This window comes from Syngnathus leptorhynchus, chromosome 16 (assembly GCF_054491065.1).
Source record: "Syngnathus leptorhynchus isolate UIUO chromosome 16, UIUO_Slep, whole genome shotgun sequence".
In the NCBI taxonomy this organism is placed as follows: Eukaryota; Metazoa; Chordata; class Actinopteri; order Syngnathiformes; family Syngnathidae; genus Syngnathus; species Syngnathus leptorhynchus.
Genome location: NC_141210.1, coordinates 42,301 through 53,585, shown reverse-complemented (window position 1 = coordinate 53,585; position 11,285 = coordinate 42,301). Strand labels below are relative to the sequence as shown.

The following is an 11,285-nucleotide window of genomic DNA, read 5'->3' as shown; positions in this document are numbered from 1 at the left end:
GGAGTACAGGGCACTCTGTGACGTCACACACTTGGGAGATTGAGAGCTAGACAAGCGACTGTGAACACGATGGATGGATGGATGGATGGATGGATGGACGGACGGATGGATGGATGGACGGACGGACGGACGGACGGATATGAGTCGATATGACCGACAATGTGCTGCAGAATGAATGAAAAGGATCTCAACATGAGCTTCCGGGTGTCCCTTGCGAGCCGGAAGTGGCCGCCTGACGCCTTTCTCGCACTGCGCAGGTCACTTTCTGTCAGGCTCAGAGTCAGCAGCTCATTGACTCAAGCCAAGTCGCCCGGCCGGGCTTGTTTACGTTGATGTCGGCAAGCTGACTGACGGACGACAAACTGAAATATCGTCCCAAATGTACAGTTCGCGAGCGTGCCACGGGAGGGAGGGAACATTGATATGGCCAAGCTCAATGGCTACATAAACAAGTCTGCGTTGTTCTTAGCTAGTTTCGTAGCATTTCCGCGGCGGCCGACCGGCCGACTTCCGAAGCAAATGGAGGCGTGAGTGCTGGCTTCAATGTGGCGCTCGGTTGGACCTGTAGTCCCTTGATTCTGCGAGTTGGCTTCCTTTTTTGGTCTTCTTCCTCGAACCCGTCTTCTGGTCACCGGAGAGCAGAATGGCAGCGGCGGCTCCCAACCCGGAGGACTCGACCCGGAGTAACGGCAATAGTAGCGGCGGTAGCAGTAGCGTTTGCGGCACGCCGAGCTCTCTGTCCGCGGATGGCGACGCGGAGGAGGCCGAGGACTTTGCGTCGTCCTCCCACTGCTCGGAGTTGTCGCGGCGGCAGAACGAGCAGCGCAAGCAAGGCTTGTTCTGCGACGTCACGCTCGCCTTCAGCAGCAGCAGCAGCAGCAGCGGCGCGGCGGCCGGCGGCGTCCGGACGTGCGAGTTCGCGGCCCATCGCTCGGTGTTGGCCGCCGCCACCTACTACTTTACCCCGCTGCTGAGCGGACAGTTCTCCGAGTCGGTGTCCGGCCGGGTGGACATGAAGGAGTGGAGCTCGGAGACGGGGCCCGACGCAGAGACGGTGGAGAGCGTCATTCAGTACATGTACACTGGGGAGATTCGCGTCAGCACCTGCAACGTGCATGAAGTCCTGGAGCTAGCTGACAGGTACCGAGCGCTTCTGTCTAACAATCAGCTTTATTGACGAAGTCTGTGCATGCCAAACAGAGAATTTGATCTCAGCCAACAGTGAAGTGACTGACGTTAGTGCGTTTAGGCTAGTGGCCCTCAAACCTTTGACCTCTCTCGCTCTCTCTCGCTCTCTCTCTCTCTCTCTCTCTCTCTCTCTCTCTCTCTCTCTCTCTCGCTCTCGCTCTCTCATACCCAGGTTCTTACTGGTGCAGCTGAAGGACTTCTGCGGAGAGTTCCTGAAGAAGAAGCTGAGCCTGACCAACTGCGTGGCCGTGCACAGCCTGGCGCACATGTACACCTTGGACCAGCTGGCCCTGCGAGCGGCCGACATGATCCGCCGCAACTTCCACAAGGTGATCCAGGACGAGGAGTTCTACACGCTGCCCTTCCACCTGGTGCGCAACTGGCTGTCGGACGACCAGATTACGGTGGACTCGGAGGAGGTGCTCTTCGAAGCGGTGCTCAAGTGGGTGCAGAAGATGCCCGAAGAGCGCGGCGGCTACTTTGAGGAGCTCTTCCGGCTGCTCAGACTGCCCCAGATCAAGCCCACTTACCTGACGCGGGCGGTCAAGAACGAGCCCATGGTGGCGTCCAACGAGGCGTGCCTGCGCCTGGTGTCGGAGGCGCTGGAGGGTTACGCCATCCGCTTTGAGAACGTCAACTTGGCCGACCTGGAGCTGTGGTCCTCCTTCGTGGCGTCCTTCCAGCCGCGCTTCGGCCAGAACATGGACGTCATCATGGTGGTGGGCGGCGTGTCGGAGGGCGGCGACTACTTGAGCGAGTGCGTGGGCTACTTTGTCTACGAGGACCGCTGGGTCAACCTCCCGCACATCCACAACCATCTGGACGGCCACGCCATCGCCGCCACCGACTCGCACGTTTACGTGGCCGGCTCCATGGAGCCGGGCTTCGCCAAGACGGTGGAGCGCTACAACCCCAACTACAACACCTGGGAGCAGGTGAGCAACCTGACCACCCGCAAGCACTCCTTCGGCCTGACCCGCATCAAGGACATCCTGTACAGCATCGGCGGCCACGGCAACTTCAGCCCGGGCTTCAAGGACGTCAGCGTGTACGAGCCCGAGCAGGACAAGTGGCACAACCTGGAGTCGGCGCCCAAGATCCTGCGCGACGTCAAGGCGGTGAGCGTGGAGGACCGCTACGTTTACGTGACGGCCCGCACGCCCGTCGACACGGACAAAGACGACGGGCTGAAGACGGTGACCACCCGCTACGACACCGACAGCCACCAGTGGCAGGACGTGGACTCGCTGCCGCTGGTGGACAACTACTGCGTCTTCCAGATGGCCGTGGCCGCCACCAACTTCTACCACACGGCCTCCTGCTGCCCCAAGAGCTACGACATGCGGGACGAGGCGGCCCGCCAGAAGATCGGCGCCCGCGTCCCCGACGAGATCCTGGAGAGCCTGCCGCCCGAGGTGACCAGCATCGAGGGCGCCGCCATCTGCCACTTTGACGACGACGTCTTCATCATCGGCGGCTGGAAGAACAGCGACGACGTGGACAAGCAGTACCGCAAGGAGGCCTACCGCTACTGCGCCGAGCGCAGGCGCTGGATGCTGCTGCCGCCCATGCCGCAACCCAGGTGCCGCGCCACCGCCTGCCACGTGCGCGTGCCCTACCGCTTCCTGTACGGCTGCCAGCGCTACCCCATGCCGCAGAACCTGGCGCGCCAGCGGGACCGCATGCAGCAGATGCAGCAGCTGCACCGCCGCACGCTCACGCTGCGCCGGCAACTGCAGTCGCAGATCGAGTGCTGAAGGGCCGGGCCGGGCCGGGCCGGGCCGGGCCGAGCCGAGCCGGGCCGGGCCGAGCCGGGCCGGGCCGGGCCGAGCCAGGCGCTTCGGATCGCTTCATTCCTTTGAAAGGTCGGCATTTGCATTCCGGTGCCAGCTTTTATTTTTTAGCTAACACCGGACGGGACGGGGGAATGAATATTCAATGCGTTCCATTGGAGTGACCAATTGGTGGCAAGTGTCGTATCTCCAGATTTGATTTGTAGATTCATTCCAACTGCTACTTCTTACCCAGCGTCACTACCCAGTCTGGCACCTTTCCTCCCATTGGCTTAGTTGCTCCATATGTGGATGAGAGAAAGAGGTGCCACACGTGTTAGAAGCAGACATAAAGGAAAAAAAAGTGTCATCCGATGATCGACAGAATGATTTGCAGTACACTTCCGTTGAATTTGTCGAAACAAGTGTAAAACAACATGTGGAATTTGAGATGGATTCATTTTTGTTGTTGTTGCCACAGTGCAAATGCCGAAACTGGTGCCGCTCAGTGGAAATGAGACTTCCTAAACGGCTGCTTCTGAAGTTCTCTCGTGCTCTCGTCCGCACGGTAGAGTCCCAATCCATGAGCGCGCCACCCATTTCTCCATTACTCGGTTTGTTGGTAACGTGCTGCAGTGGAACACGCCTCGCCCTCACCAAAGCCAACGCCGTGTTGTGTCGTCGTCAGCCACTTTTGGGGAAGCCGTGAATCGTATGTACGGATGCACTGAATGTATGTTAATAAGTGTGGCGACAATGAGATCGAGATGATGTTTATCTGTCTGTATATAAATAACAAAGCTGTTTATACAGTATATATATTTGACATTCCTCTGTGGCTTGTTCTCAGATGGGGGCTGGGTTCCATTTGTTAACACTGTGACAATCTCTGTTCATGTCAACACTTTGAGTGCCATAACCGCTTTTGTGCAGACGCACTAACGAGACATTGTTTAATTTCCTGTCTTCGACAAGCTTGGCATTGTGGTCTGCATTTTTTCTTATATTTCCTTCAAGATGCAATGAAGGCATTCCACTTCTCTGACAAATGTCTTACAAAGCCACTCATTCCTTTTGCGCCAAAAGAGTATTTTTGTCCCCATTCATTTGTTAGTCTAAAGGGGTTTTGAGACGTTGCTGCACTTTGATTTTGCTTTCTAAAGTATCATTCCAGTTTCAATAAAATACAGCAAAAATGTTTTGTCTTTCATGGATAACAAACACTCAGACGTCCTATAAATGTAAGTAGGAGAATATATATATATATATATAATTATATATAATTATTATTATATATATAATTATTAGTATATTTATTATATTTTAATGTATGAATGAAACGGAACGTTCAACATGTTGTTTCCCGTAGGAGCGAGAGCGGTTGCACACGGGGTGTGACGCTAGTAGCCGTGCTACCTTCAAAGGCTATTCACGAGCTCGTAAATCCTCCAACTCTGCTTTATCGTCACACATCTCGCAGAATAAAACGTAATATCAGACAGCCCGCGAATCTTAGTATCATGTTTTGATTATGTGCTACAGCAGCAAGTTTTATACTCGCAGCGGTAAAGTGGTGTATGAGTTTTCATTATTCCTACACCGTATGTGAAATGCCAAAGGCAACACAACAGGTCTCCCTCCCGATCCCTGAAACGTAACGGCCCGGCTGGCCCAGCACTTCCTCGCTGCACGCTTTTCTTCCAAATCCACCGTGTCGACACGTTCGTCAACCCGCACGCACGCACGCTCACGCACGCTCACGCACGCACACGCACGCACACGCCTTTGTGAACATGGCAAGTTGATCTCAAATACTTGACGTGGTACCCGGAATCAATGTGACTCAATGTAGTCGTAAGATAATGAATGTGACTCAATGTAGTCGTAAGCTAGCCAGCCCCATGCTATCTATCGTAAAGCTCAACCGCGATTGAACTCTCACGTTTGGACCTAGCGACGGCATTCTGATAGTTTAACAATAAAATCTTCTGTTTGTATCCCGCAAAGGAATATGACGATGCCTCAAATCATGGAAAATTGAATTTGCTCTTCAGATCCGCGAACTGTCCAAACGCTCAATCTTCTGTTTGTATCCCGCAAAGGAATATGACGATGCCTCAAATCATGGAAAATTGAATTTGCTCTTCAGATCCCCGAACTGTCCAACCCCTCAATCTTCTGTTTGTATCCCGCAAAGGAATATGACGATGCCTCAAATCATGGAAAATTGAATTTGCTCTTCAGATCCCCGAACTGTCCAACCCCTCTGTGTGCACGAGGGACCCTCAGAGAGTCCAGGAGATCCTCCAGTCCATGCTGCAGGCGGGTTCAAACACGTTACAGGTCAGACAGCACCACGGGACACAACATTAGGTACACCACTCACTCCAATCAAACGAGTACCACAACAACCAAACTAATGACCGTTGTTAAATGACTACAAAATGGTGGCAGAATGTGGCTTTTCTCCCTCCCTCCCTCGGTATTCCTCACGTGTGTTTTCTAATAGGTTATCTCAGACTTTGACATGACTCTCACGAGATTTGCGTTCAATGGCAAGAGATGCCCCACCTGTCACAGTAAGTGTGCATGCATGTCAGGAATATATGGAAGAAAAAGCAGATTAGCTGCTCAATGAATTGATTTGTGTGCAGATATTCTCGACAACAGCAAACTTATCTCTCAAGAATGCAAAGCAGAGGTGGGTAGAAAGTTCACAGATGCGTCATTGAAAACATGAGCTGATGTCACAGAATCCTTGGCACCACTGCTGCCTTTTTACAGCTATCGTGACAGATTCACGTCTTGTGATTCTTTCTTCCTTTGCATTTTCTCAAACCACAAGATAGAGATTTTGTCGCCTGTCATGGCTGAAATACAATCAGCACTATTCATAGCAAAACCCATTTGAAGGCATCAATTTGATGGTTTTCTAATATTCTTAAACGGTCTTTCTGTATGACCTCAGTTGAAGCACCTGTTGAACACGTACTACCCCATCGAGATCGACTCGTCGCGTTCCATTGCTGAGAAGCTGCCGCTTATGGTGGAGTGGTGAGTCGTTTGCACGCTCGCTCGCTCGCTCGCTCGCACACCAACAAAACGTCCGCCGTCCCCCTGGCGAAAAAGCGCTCACGCGTCGTCTGCGTGCTTGTGATCAAAAGGTGGACCAAAGCGCACGAGCTGCTGGTACAGCAGAAAATCAGGAAGGATCAGCTGGCTGCCGTGGTGCAAGAGTCCGACGCCAAGCTCAGGTCACTTACACCTCTGCTATCGTACGTTGCTGTGAAGACGAGAGTTTCGGGATCATCACAATTGTGAATGGGGGTCACTTTTGCAGGGAGGGCTACCCGCTGTTCTTTTCGCACCTGCACCAACACAACATACCTCTGCTCATCTTCTCGGCCGGCATCGGAGACATCTTGGAGGAGGTCATCCGCCAAGCGGGGGTCTTCTACCCCAACGTCAATGTCTTCTCCAACTACATGGACTTTGACCAGGACGTGAGTATGGGCTTGAGGGCGCGAGCATTTTCTGTATAGGACGTGATTGGCTTGAAATTTGAGACTTGAGATGAAACCTCATGTGGCTGCCTCCCTCCCTCCCGTCAGGGGGTGCTGAAAGCATTCAAGGGCGAGCTGATCCACATCTACAACAAGCGGGAGGGCGCCCTGCTCAACACGGGTCACTTCCAGGAGCTGCGAGCCCGACCCAACGTGCTCCTGCTGGGAGACTCCCTGGGCGACCTAAGCATGGCTGACGGCGTGCATGACATGGAGAACATCCTCAAGATTGGCTTCCTCAACGACAAGGTGACACCAAATCGTAAATATTCCACAAATCAGTCATGCGAGCTTCATCGTGAGGCCGCTGCTGTTGTTCAGGTGGAGGAGAGGAAGCAATCGTATCTGGACTCTTACGACATCGTGCTGGTGAAAGACGAGACCCTGGACGTGGCCAACGCCGTGCTGCTCTACCTCACTGGAAACAAGTGACGCCCCACACCCACACACCTTTTTGATTTAAGGACTACAAATTCTTTTTACTGGTTGAATGATTCCTATCTGATGTCATCACCGGTGTCCTCTACGGCAGATGTCTCGATGTCTGTCCCCTTCAGCACTTACCTGTATCTTATGTGGTCTAATAAGCAATAATAGCTTTGAATGAATTGGACATCTTGCTCATTTTGACATTCAACTCATGTTTGGAAATGAAGCACTTGGTGCACTTACACCTAACATTAGACCAAGCTGTCACCTTTCCCTTTTAAATTTTCCGCATGGCTCTAAATAGACTCGGGGCAAGAACACAGCCACGGACCTATCATTATAATTACTGTACATTTGTATCTTTGCGTCTGCAATTTCTACCCAAGTTGACAAACGCTCCTCTTTGGCGACTTCATGAAAATAGTGCTGATTCATACTAGAAGTGTAGCCAAAATATATACGATGTATAACATGGCTTTTTTTTTTTTTTTAGTAAAAATGACCAAGGCTTTTTTTATTCGTAAAAAATAACCATGTATAGTAAGGCTTTTATTTGTTTTCTTAAAAAAAAAACAAGTATAATAAGACTTTTATTTTTAAAACACTTTCTCTCACAAAACGATTCTATCTGCTCTCAGGACTTCATTAAATACCACAGCCAGTATAAAAAATGATAAGCACGTCATGAGTCTGCCTTGCAGTTTGAGGTTTTGAGACTGGAGTTGTCATGTTCTCTGATGTTAACCCCTATCCACGCTGAGCGTCAAGCAAATGCGAATGTCGCATTCTCGTCAGGTTTCGTTCAAGGTGGCCCGAGGTTTGCCTGCGCTTTTCTTGTTGCGAGGCAAATGTCAACGTATTCCTCGTGATAAAAAAAAGACTCAGAGGGTTGGCGAACGATTTGCGACCTTGAAGGAACCCTATGGAAAATGCAACATTCCCCATCTTGCAATTGGTAATGATGCGTCCTTCCAACATTTCAAATAGCAGCTCGTGGACGTCACAGTATGCAGACGGCTCGGGCAGGCCTCTCATTTTACAACTCGTCCTTCTCGTCAGTTTGCAGCGTCACCTCCTGCGCGACGATCTTCCCGTCCTTGTCGGTGTCTTGACTGTCGAACATGTACCGGATGATGTCGTCGCGCGGCACGCCGGGCCTCAGGCGGGCGTTGCCCTGCTGCACCTGCAGCGTGATGAAGTCCGAGAACTAGGAGGAAGGGAGTCGATGTCACGAGATTGGGTTGCGGATGAGCGACGTACGTACGTTGACCGTTTTGCAGAGTCCCGAAATGTTGCTTTCTTGGGCTGCGGGGGTTACCTCCTGCAGGGGCACCTGGCCGTCGCCGTCCAGGTCCATGGCGGCGAAGAGGTGCTCGGGGACGTCCTCCAGCCACACGAACACGAAGCCGTCGGGGACGCCTTTCTGCAGCTCCACCAACTCCAGCTGGAAAAACAAGACGGCGCTTCCCGGGACCACGCCGGCTGGCGGAAACGAGACGCATCGTTAGGGTACACCTCAACCCGGCCGGGTACTTGCAGAGTGAAAACATCTTCCTACCTCCCTTTTCCCCGTGAGCCCATTGAGGCGGGACCACCACTTCCCTGGCCTCGCCCACACACATGCTCATCAAACCCTGCTCCAGACCCGGGATCACCTCACTGGCCCCCAGCGTGGTGACGGACGGCGAGTCCTGCTGATCCCTAAGCGTAAGCGCGCGTACGCATGCATACAATCAAGATAGCTACCTATTCTTTTTCAATGCAAGTCCACTCTGGGTGTGTATGGAAACCTTGATGCCATGCGGGCATTCGTGCTGTTGCCGTGGAAACGTAAAGAGTAGCGGAGAGAGTCCATGCAGGCGGTGAAGAGCGAGCGAGGGAGGGAGGGAGGGCGCGGGTGGCGCTCACGAGGAGTACAGCAGCGTGCCGTCCATCAGCGAGCAGTTGTAGCGGTAACGCAGCCAGTCGTTCTTCTGGCTGCCGGGCCCGCACTCCGCGGGCCGGCGCACTACTTTCACCTCCACCGCGTCGTCGGGGTTGTGGAAGTCCACCACGTGGATGTGGAACACCAGCACGGCCGAGCCGGGGATCAGATCAGCTGAGGGAGGCGTTTGGTGCCAACAACAACAACAACAAAAAAACCCCCAGACAAATGCCTCAACTCGTGCCTCTGCAAACGTTCCGATGATCTCTCCTCTCTGCGGCAACTTACAGACGCCCTGTCCTCCGTACGCCAGGTGAGGCGGCACCACCACCTTCCTTTTCTCGCCCATACACAGACCCCGCAGGGCTCGGTCAATACCGGCGATGACGTACCCTCGGCCCACGTAAGTGTTGTATGTGCTGTTCCTCCGGTAGCTGACGCGCACAAACGCGATTGGAGATTTGCTGCGATCGATATACGCACAGAAGACGGGCGGGCGTTCACCTGGAGTCAAAGGCGGTGCCGTCCTGGAAGGTGCCGTTGTAGTGGTAACGGATGAAGTCCCCCACGGCGCTCCGCCGCTCGCAGCCTTCCGGGACCTCCAAGACCTCAACCGCGACGTCGTCTTTGGGGTTGAACACGTCCACCATCAGGACTTCAAACAGCAGCGTGGCCTGCGGGGGTACGCCGCTTCCTGTCGGAGGACACGCCTCGTTTGGAAGAAGCAAACGCGCCGACGGAACAAAACGCCCAGCGTTCCGTACCGTGTCCTTTCTCTCCGTACGCCAGGAACGGCGGGATGATGATGATGCGTCTTTCTCCCACACACATTCCCAGCAGGCCTTCCTCCATGCCCTCGATCAGATCACCTTGCCCCAAGTACGTGTCATAGGTCGCGTTCTTTGCGTGGCTGCGACACGTGCGCGTGCATTGTCGTTTGCTTAGGGTGGCGTTCGGCATGCGGCTGCAACACGCGCGCGCGTGCATTTTGGTTTAGAAACACACACCTGGACAGGAAGGTCTGCCCGGAGAGCAGGGTGCCGTTGTAGTGGTAACGCACAAAGTCGGAGGCGGCGGCGGCGGCGCGTACGCATCGCCCGGCTTTGCCGAGCGTGCGGATTTGGACTTTGTCCTCGGAGTTCCAAATGTCTAGCAGCAGCACGTCGTACACCAAGACAGAATTTGGCGGGATCACGCTGCCTGCCAGATACACATTTGTAAAAGATATAAAGGACTAGCAGTGCTGTGCAGAGAAGAAATGGAAATGGAATAAAAGTCCAAATGAGCACTCAAGTAACGTTACGACTTAAACAAGTACTTTGTTACTTGCCGCCACCGCTGCACGAGAATTACCTGCTCCCACGCTCCCGTAGGCCAGGTGCGGCGGCACAGTGATCCTGCGGCGCTCGTTGACGCAGGTGCCCAGCAGGCCTCGGTTCATTCCCTGGATGAGACGGCCCACACCCACCTGACTGATGGACGCCCTACCTCGGATATGACTGAGCGCAAGCACAAAGGTAGGTGGGTGGGTAGGTAGGTAGGTAGGTAGGTAGGTAGATGGATGGAAAGTGAAAATAAAAACAATAACGTTTATGGAATACAGGGCCTGCAACTTGATACACAGTCAATACCTTACCGTGGGGACTTGAAATCAATGATTTCAAGTTAGCGTTTAAGAGGCACCCAAACGCGCATGCGCAGCGCACACCGTGGTTAAACGCGAACCAATCAAAAGCGGGGGAAGTGAATTCACCTGGAGTCGAAGATCGTTGCGTTCGACTGTAAGGTTCCGTTGAAGTGGTAGCGAACGAAGTCCTCCATTCGAACCTCACGGTGGCAACGTTTGGGCATGTGGTAGCGGTCCACCACGACATCCAGTGGCGGAGGCTTGGCGTGACATTGCAAGGTGACGACGTGGAAGCAAAGCAGCAGCAGAAGAAACATTCCGACTTTTGGCTTTGAGGAGGAGGAAGCAGCTCAGTGTGCTGATCAGCAGAACTGTATCAGCAGAACGTAAGACAAAATGGAAAAAGTGAGTTCCGATGATGAGTTTCGAAATAAGAAAAAGTCTGTCAAATGTTGACGGCGACGTGCGTGATCTAACCCAAAGAAGCGATCAGACAAGTTGAGCCGACTGCACACGACTGTCCCCATAGCCAGTTTGAACGACACGAAATGCAGTGTTCCGAGGTTATTTCCTATCGACTGAACGAGCTTTGGCTGTATTTTGAAGGCTCCGTTTTCCCTCCTTCTTGTCTGACTTGTCGAACTTGACTTATCTTCGTCGTGGCTGCTGGCGAAAAGAAAAGAAAAGGGGGAGAGGGCTGTGACCCTTAAAGGAAAACTACAAACCACACTTGTATGAAATGTTGAAATCAGTGTCGTGTCCAATTTTCAGATTATAATTTT

At 53.1% G+C, this 11,285-nt stretch overlaps 3 protein-coding genes and 1 long non-coding RNA gene across 13 annotated transcripts in view; 3 read left to right on the top strand and 1 right to left on the bottom strand.

Annotated features, from left to right (window-relative positions):
• Positions 1-95: 95 nt before the first annotated feature.
• On the top strand, positions 96-3,611 carry klhl11 (kelch-like family member 11). Its single transcript, XM_085933669.1, has 2 exons — positions 96-1,140; positions 1,361-3,611. Exons 1-2 carry the CDS (start codon positions 644-646, stop codon positions 2,943-2,945), a joined length of 2,082 nt encoding a protein of 693 aa, XP_085789795.1. The 5' UTR covers positions 96-643; the 3' UTR covers positions 2,946-3,611.
• Positions 3,612-4,640: 1,029 nt separating this feature from the next.
• On the top strand, positions 4,641-7,628 carry LOC147043687 (7-methylguanosine phosphate-specific 5'-nucleotidase-like). Of its 2 annotated transcripts, XM_085932897.1 has the most exons (9): positions 4,641-4,756; positions 5,205-5,303; positions 5,470-5,539; positions 5,615-5,661; positions 5,929-6,014; positions 6,125-6,214; positions 6,301-6,463; positions 6,572-6,772; positions 6,845-7,628. In XM_085932897.1, the coding sequence occupies exons 1-9, from the start codon at positions 4,754-4,756 to the stop codon at positions 6,953-6,955; spliced, it is 870 nt and encodes a 289-aa protein (XP_085789023.1). In that variant the 5' UTR covers positions 4,641-4,753; the 3' UTR covers positions 6,956-7,628. The 2 variants fall into 2 exon arrangements, with proteins under 2 accessions (XP_085789023.1, XP_085789024.1); XM_085932898.1 differs by lacking the exon at positions 4,641-4,756 and having other exon boundaries at positions 4,773-5,333.
• On the bottom strand, positions 7,489-11,283 carry LOC147043686 (peptidyl-prolyl cis-trans isomerase FKBP10-like). Of its 5 annotated transcripts, none has more exons than XM_085932894.1 (11): positions 10,981-11,280; positions 10,630-10,874; positions 10,230-10,375; positions 9,884-10,076; positions 9,641-9,786; positions 9,381-9,570; positions 9,165-9,310; positions 8,861-9,050; positions 8,511-8,653; positions 8,217-8,434; positions 7,489-8,159 (listed from the first exon to the last, which is right to left on the bottom strand). In XM_085932894.1, the coding sequence occupies exons 2-11, from the start codon at positions 10,818-10,820 to the stop codon at positions 7,989-7,991; spliced, it is 1,734 nt and encodes a 577-aa protein (XP_085789020.1). In that variant the 5' UTR covers positions 10,821-10,874; positions 10,981-11,280; the 3' UTR covers positions 7,489-7,988. The 5 variants fall into 5 exon arrangements, with proteins under 5 accessions (XP_085789020.1, XP_085789021.1, XP_085789018.1 ...); XM_085932895.1 differs by having other exon boundaries at positions 8,271-8,434; positions 10,981-11,272; XM_085932892.1 differs by having other exon boundaries at positions 7,489-8,135; positions 8,861-9,310; positions 10,981-11,283.
• Positions 10,601-11,285, top strand: part of LOC147043684 (uncharacterized) — a 22,127-nt gene continuing 21,442 nt past the window's right edge. For all 5 annotated transcript variants that reach the window (XR_015068410.1, XR_015068411.1, XR_015068409.1 and 2 more), the window contains exon 1: positions 10,601-10,908. This is a non-coding gene — a long non-coding RNA (uncharacterized LOC147043684). The remainder of the gene's footprint in view (positions 10,909-11,285) is intronic.

What these genes read in the sequence shown, in the direction of transcription:
- LOC147043687 (XM_085932897.1), top strand. An exon ending in GAGTCCGACGCCAAGCTCAG is followed by an intron (nt 6,215 to 6,300) that starts GTCACTTACACC and finishes TCACTTTTGCAG; the next exon opens with GGAGGGCTACCCGCTGTTCT. An exon ending in ACATGGACTTTGACCAGGAC is followed by an intron (nt 6,464 to 6,571) that starts GTGAGTATGGGC and finishes CCCTCCCGTCAG; the next exon opens with GGGGTGCTGAAAGCATTCAA.
- klhl11 (XM_085933669.1), top strand. Translation starts at nt 644, where the DNA reads ATGGCAGCGGCGGCTCCCAACCCGGAGGACTCGACCCGGAGTAACGGC. An exon ending in GTCCTGGAGCTAGCTGACAG is followed by an intron (nt 1,141 to 1,360) that starts GTACCGAGCGCT and finishes TCTCATACCCAG; the next exon opens with GTTCTTACTGGTGCAGCTGA.
- LOC147043686 (XM_085932891.1), bottom strand. Translation starts at nt 10,820, where the DNA reads ATGTTTCTTCTGCTGCTGCTTTGCTTCCACGTCGTCACCTTGCAATGT. An exon ending in GGCACCGCCTTTGACTCCAG is followed by an intron (nt 9,311 to 9,380) that starts GTGAACGCCCGC and finishes TGTGCGCGTCAG; the next exon opens with CTACCGGAGGAACAGCACAT. An exon ending in GGCACGCTGCTGTACTCCTC is followed by an intron (nt 8,654 to 8,860) that starts GTGAGCGCCACC and finishes GCTTACGCTTAG; the next exon opens with GGATCAGCAGGACTCGCCGT.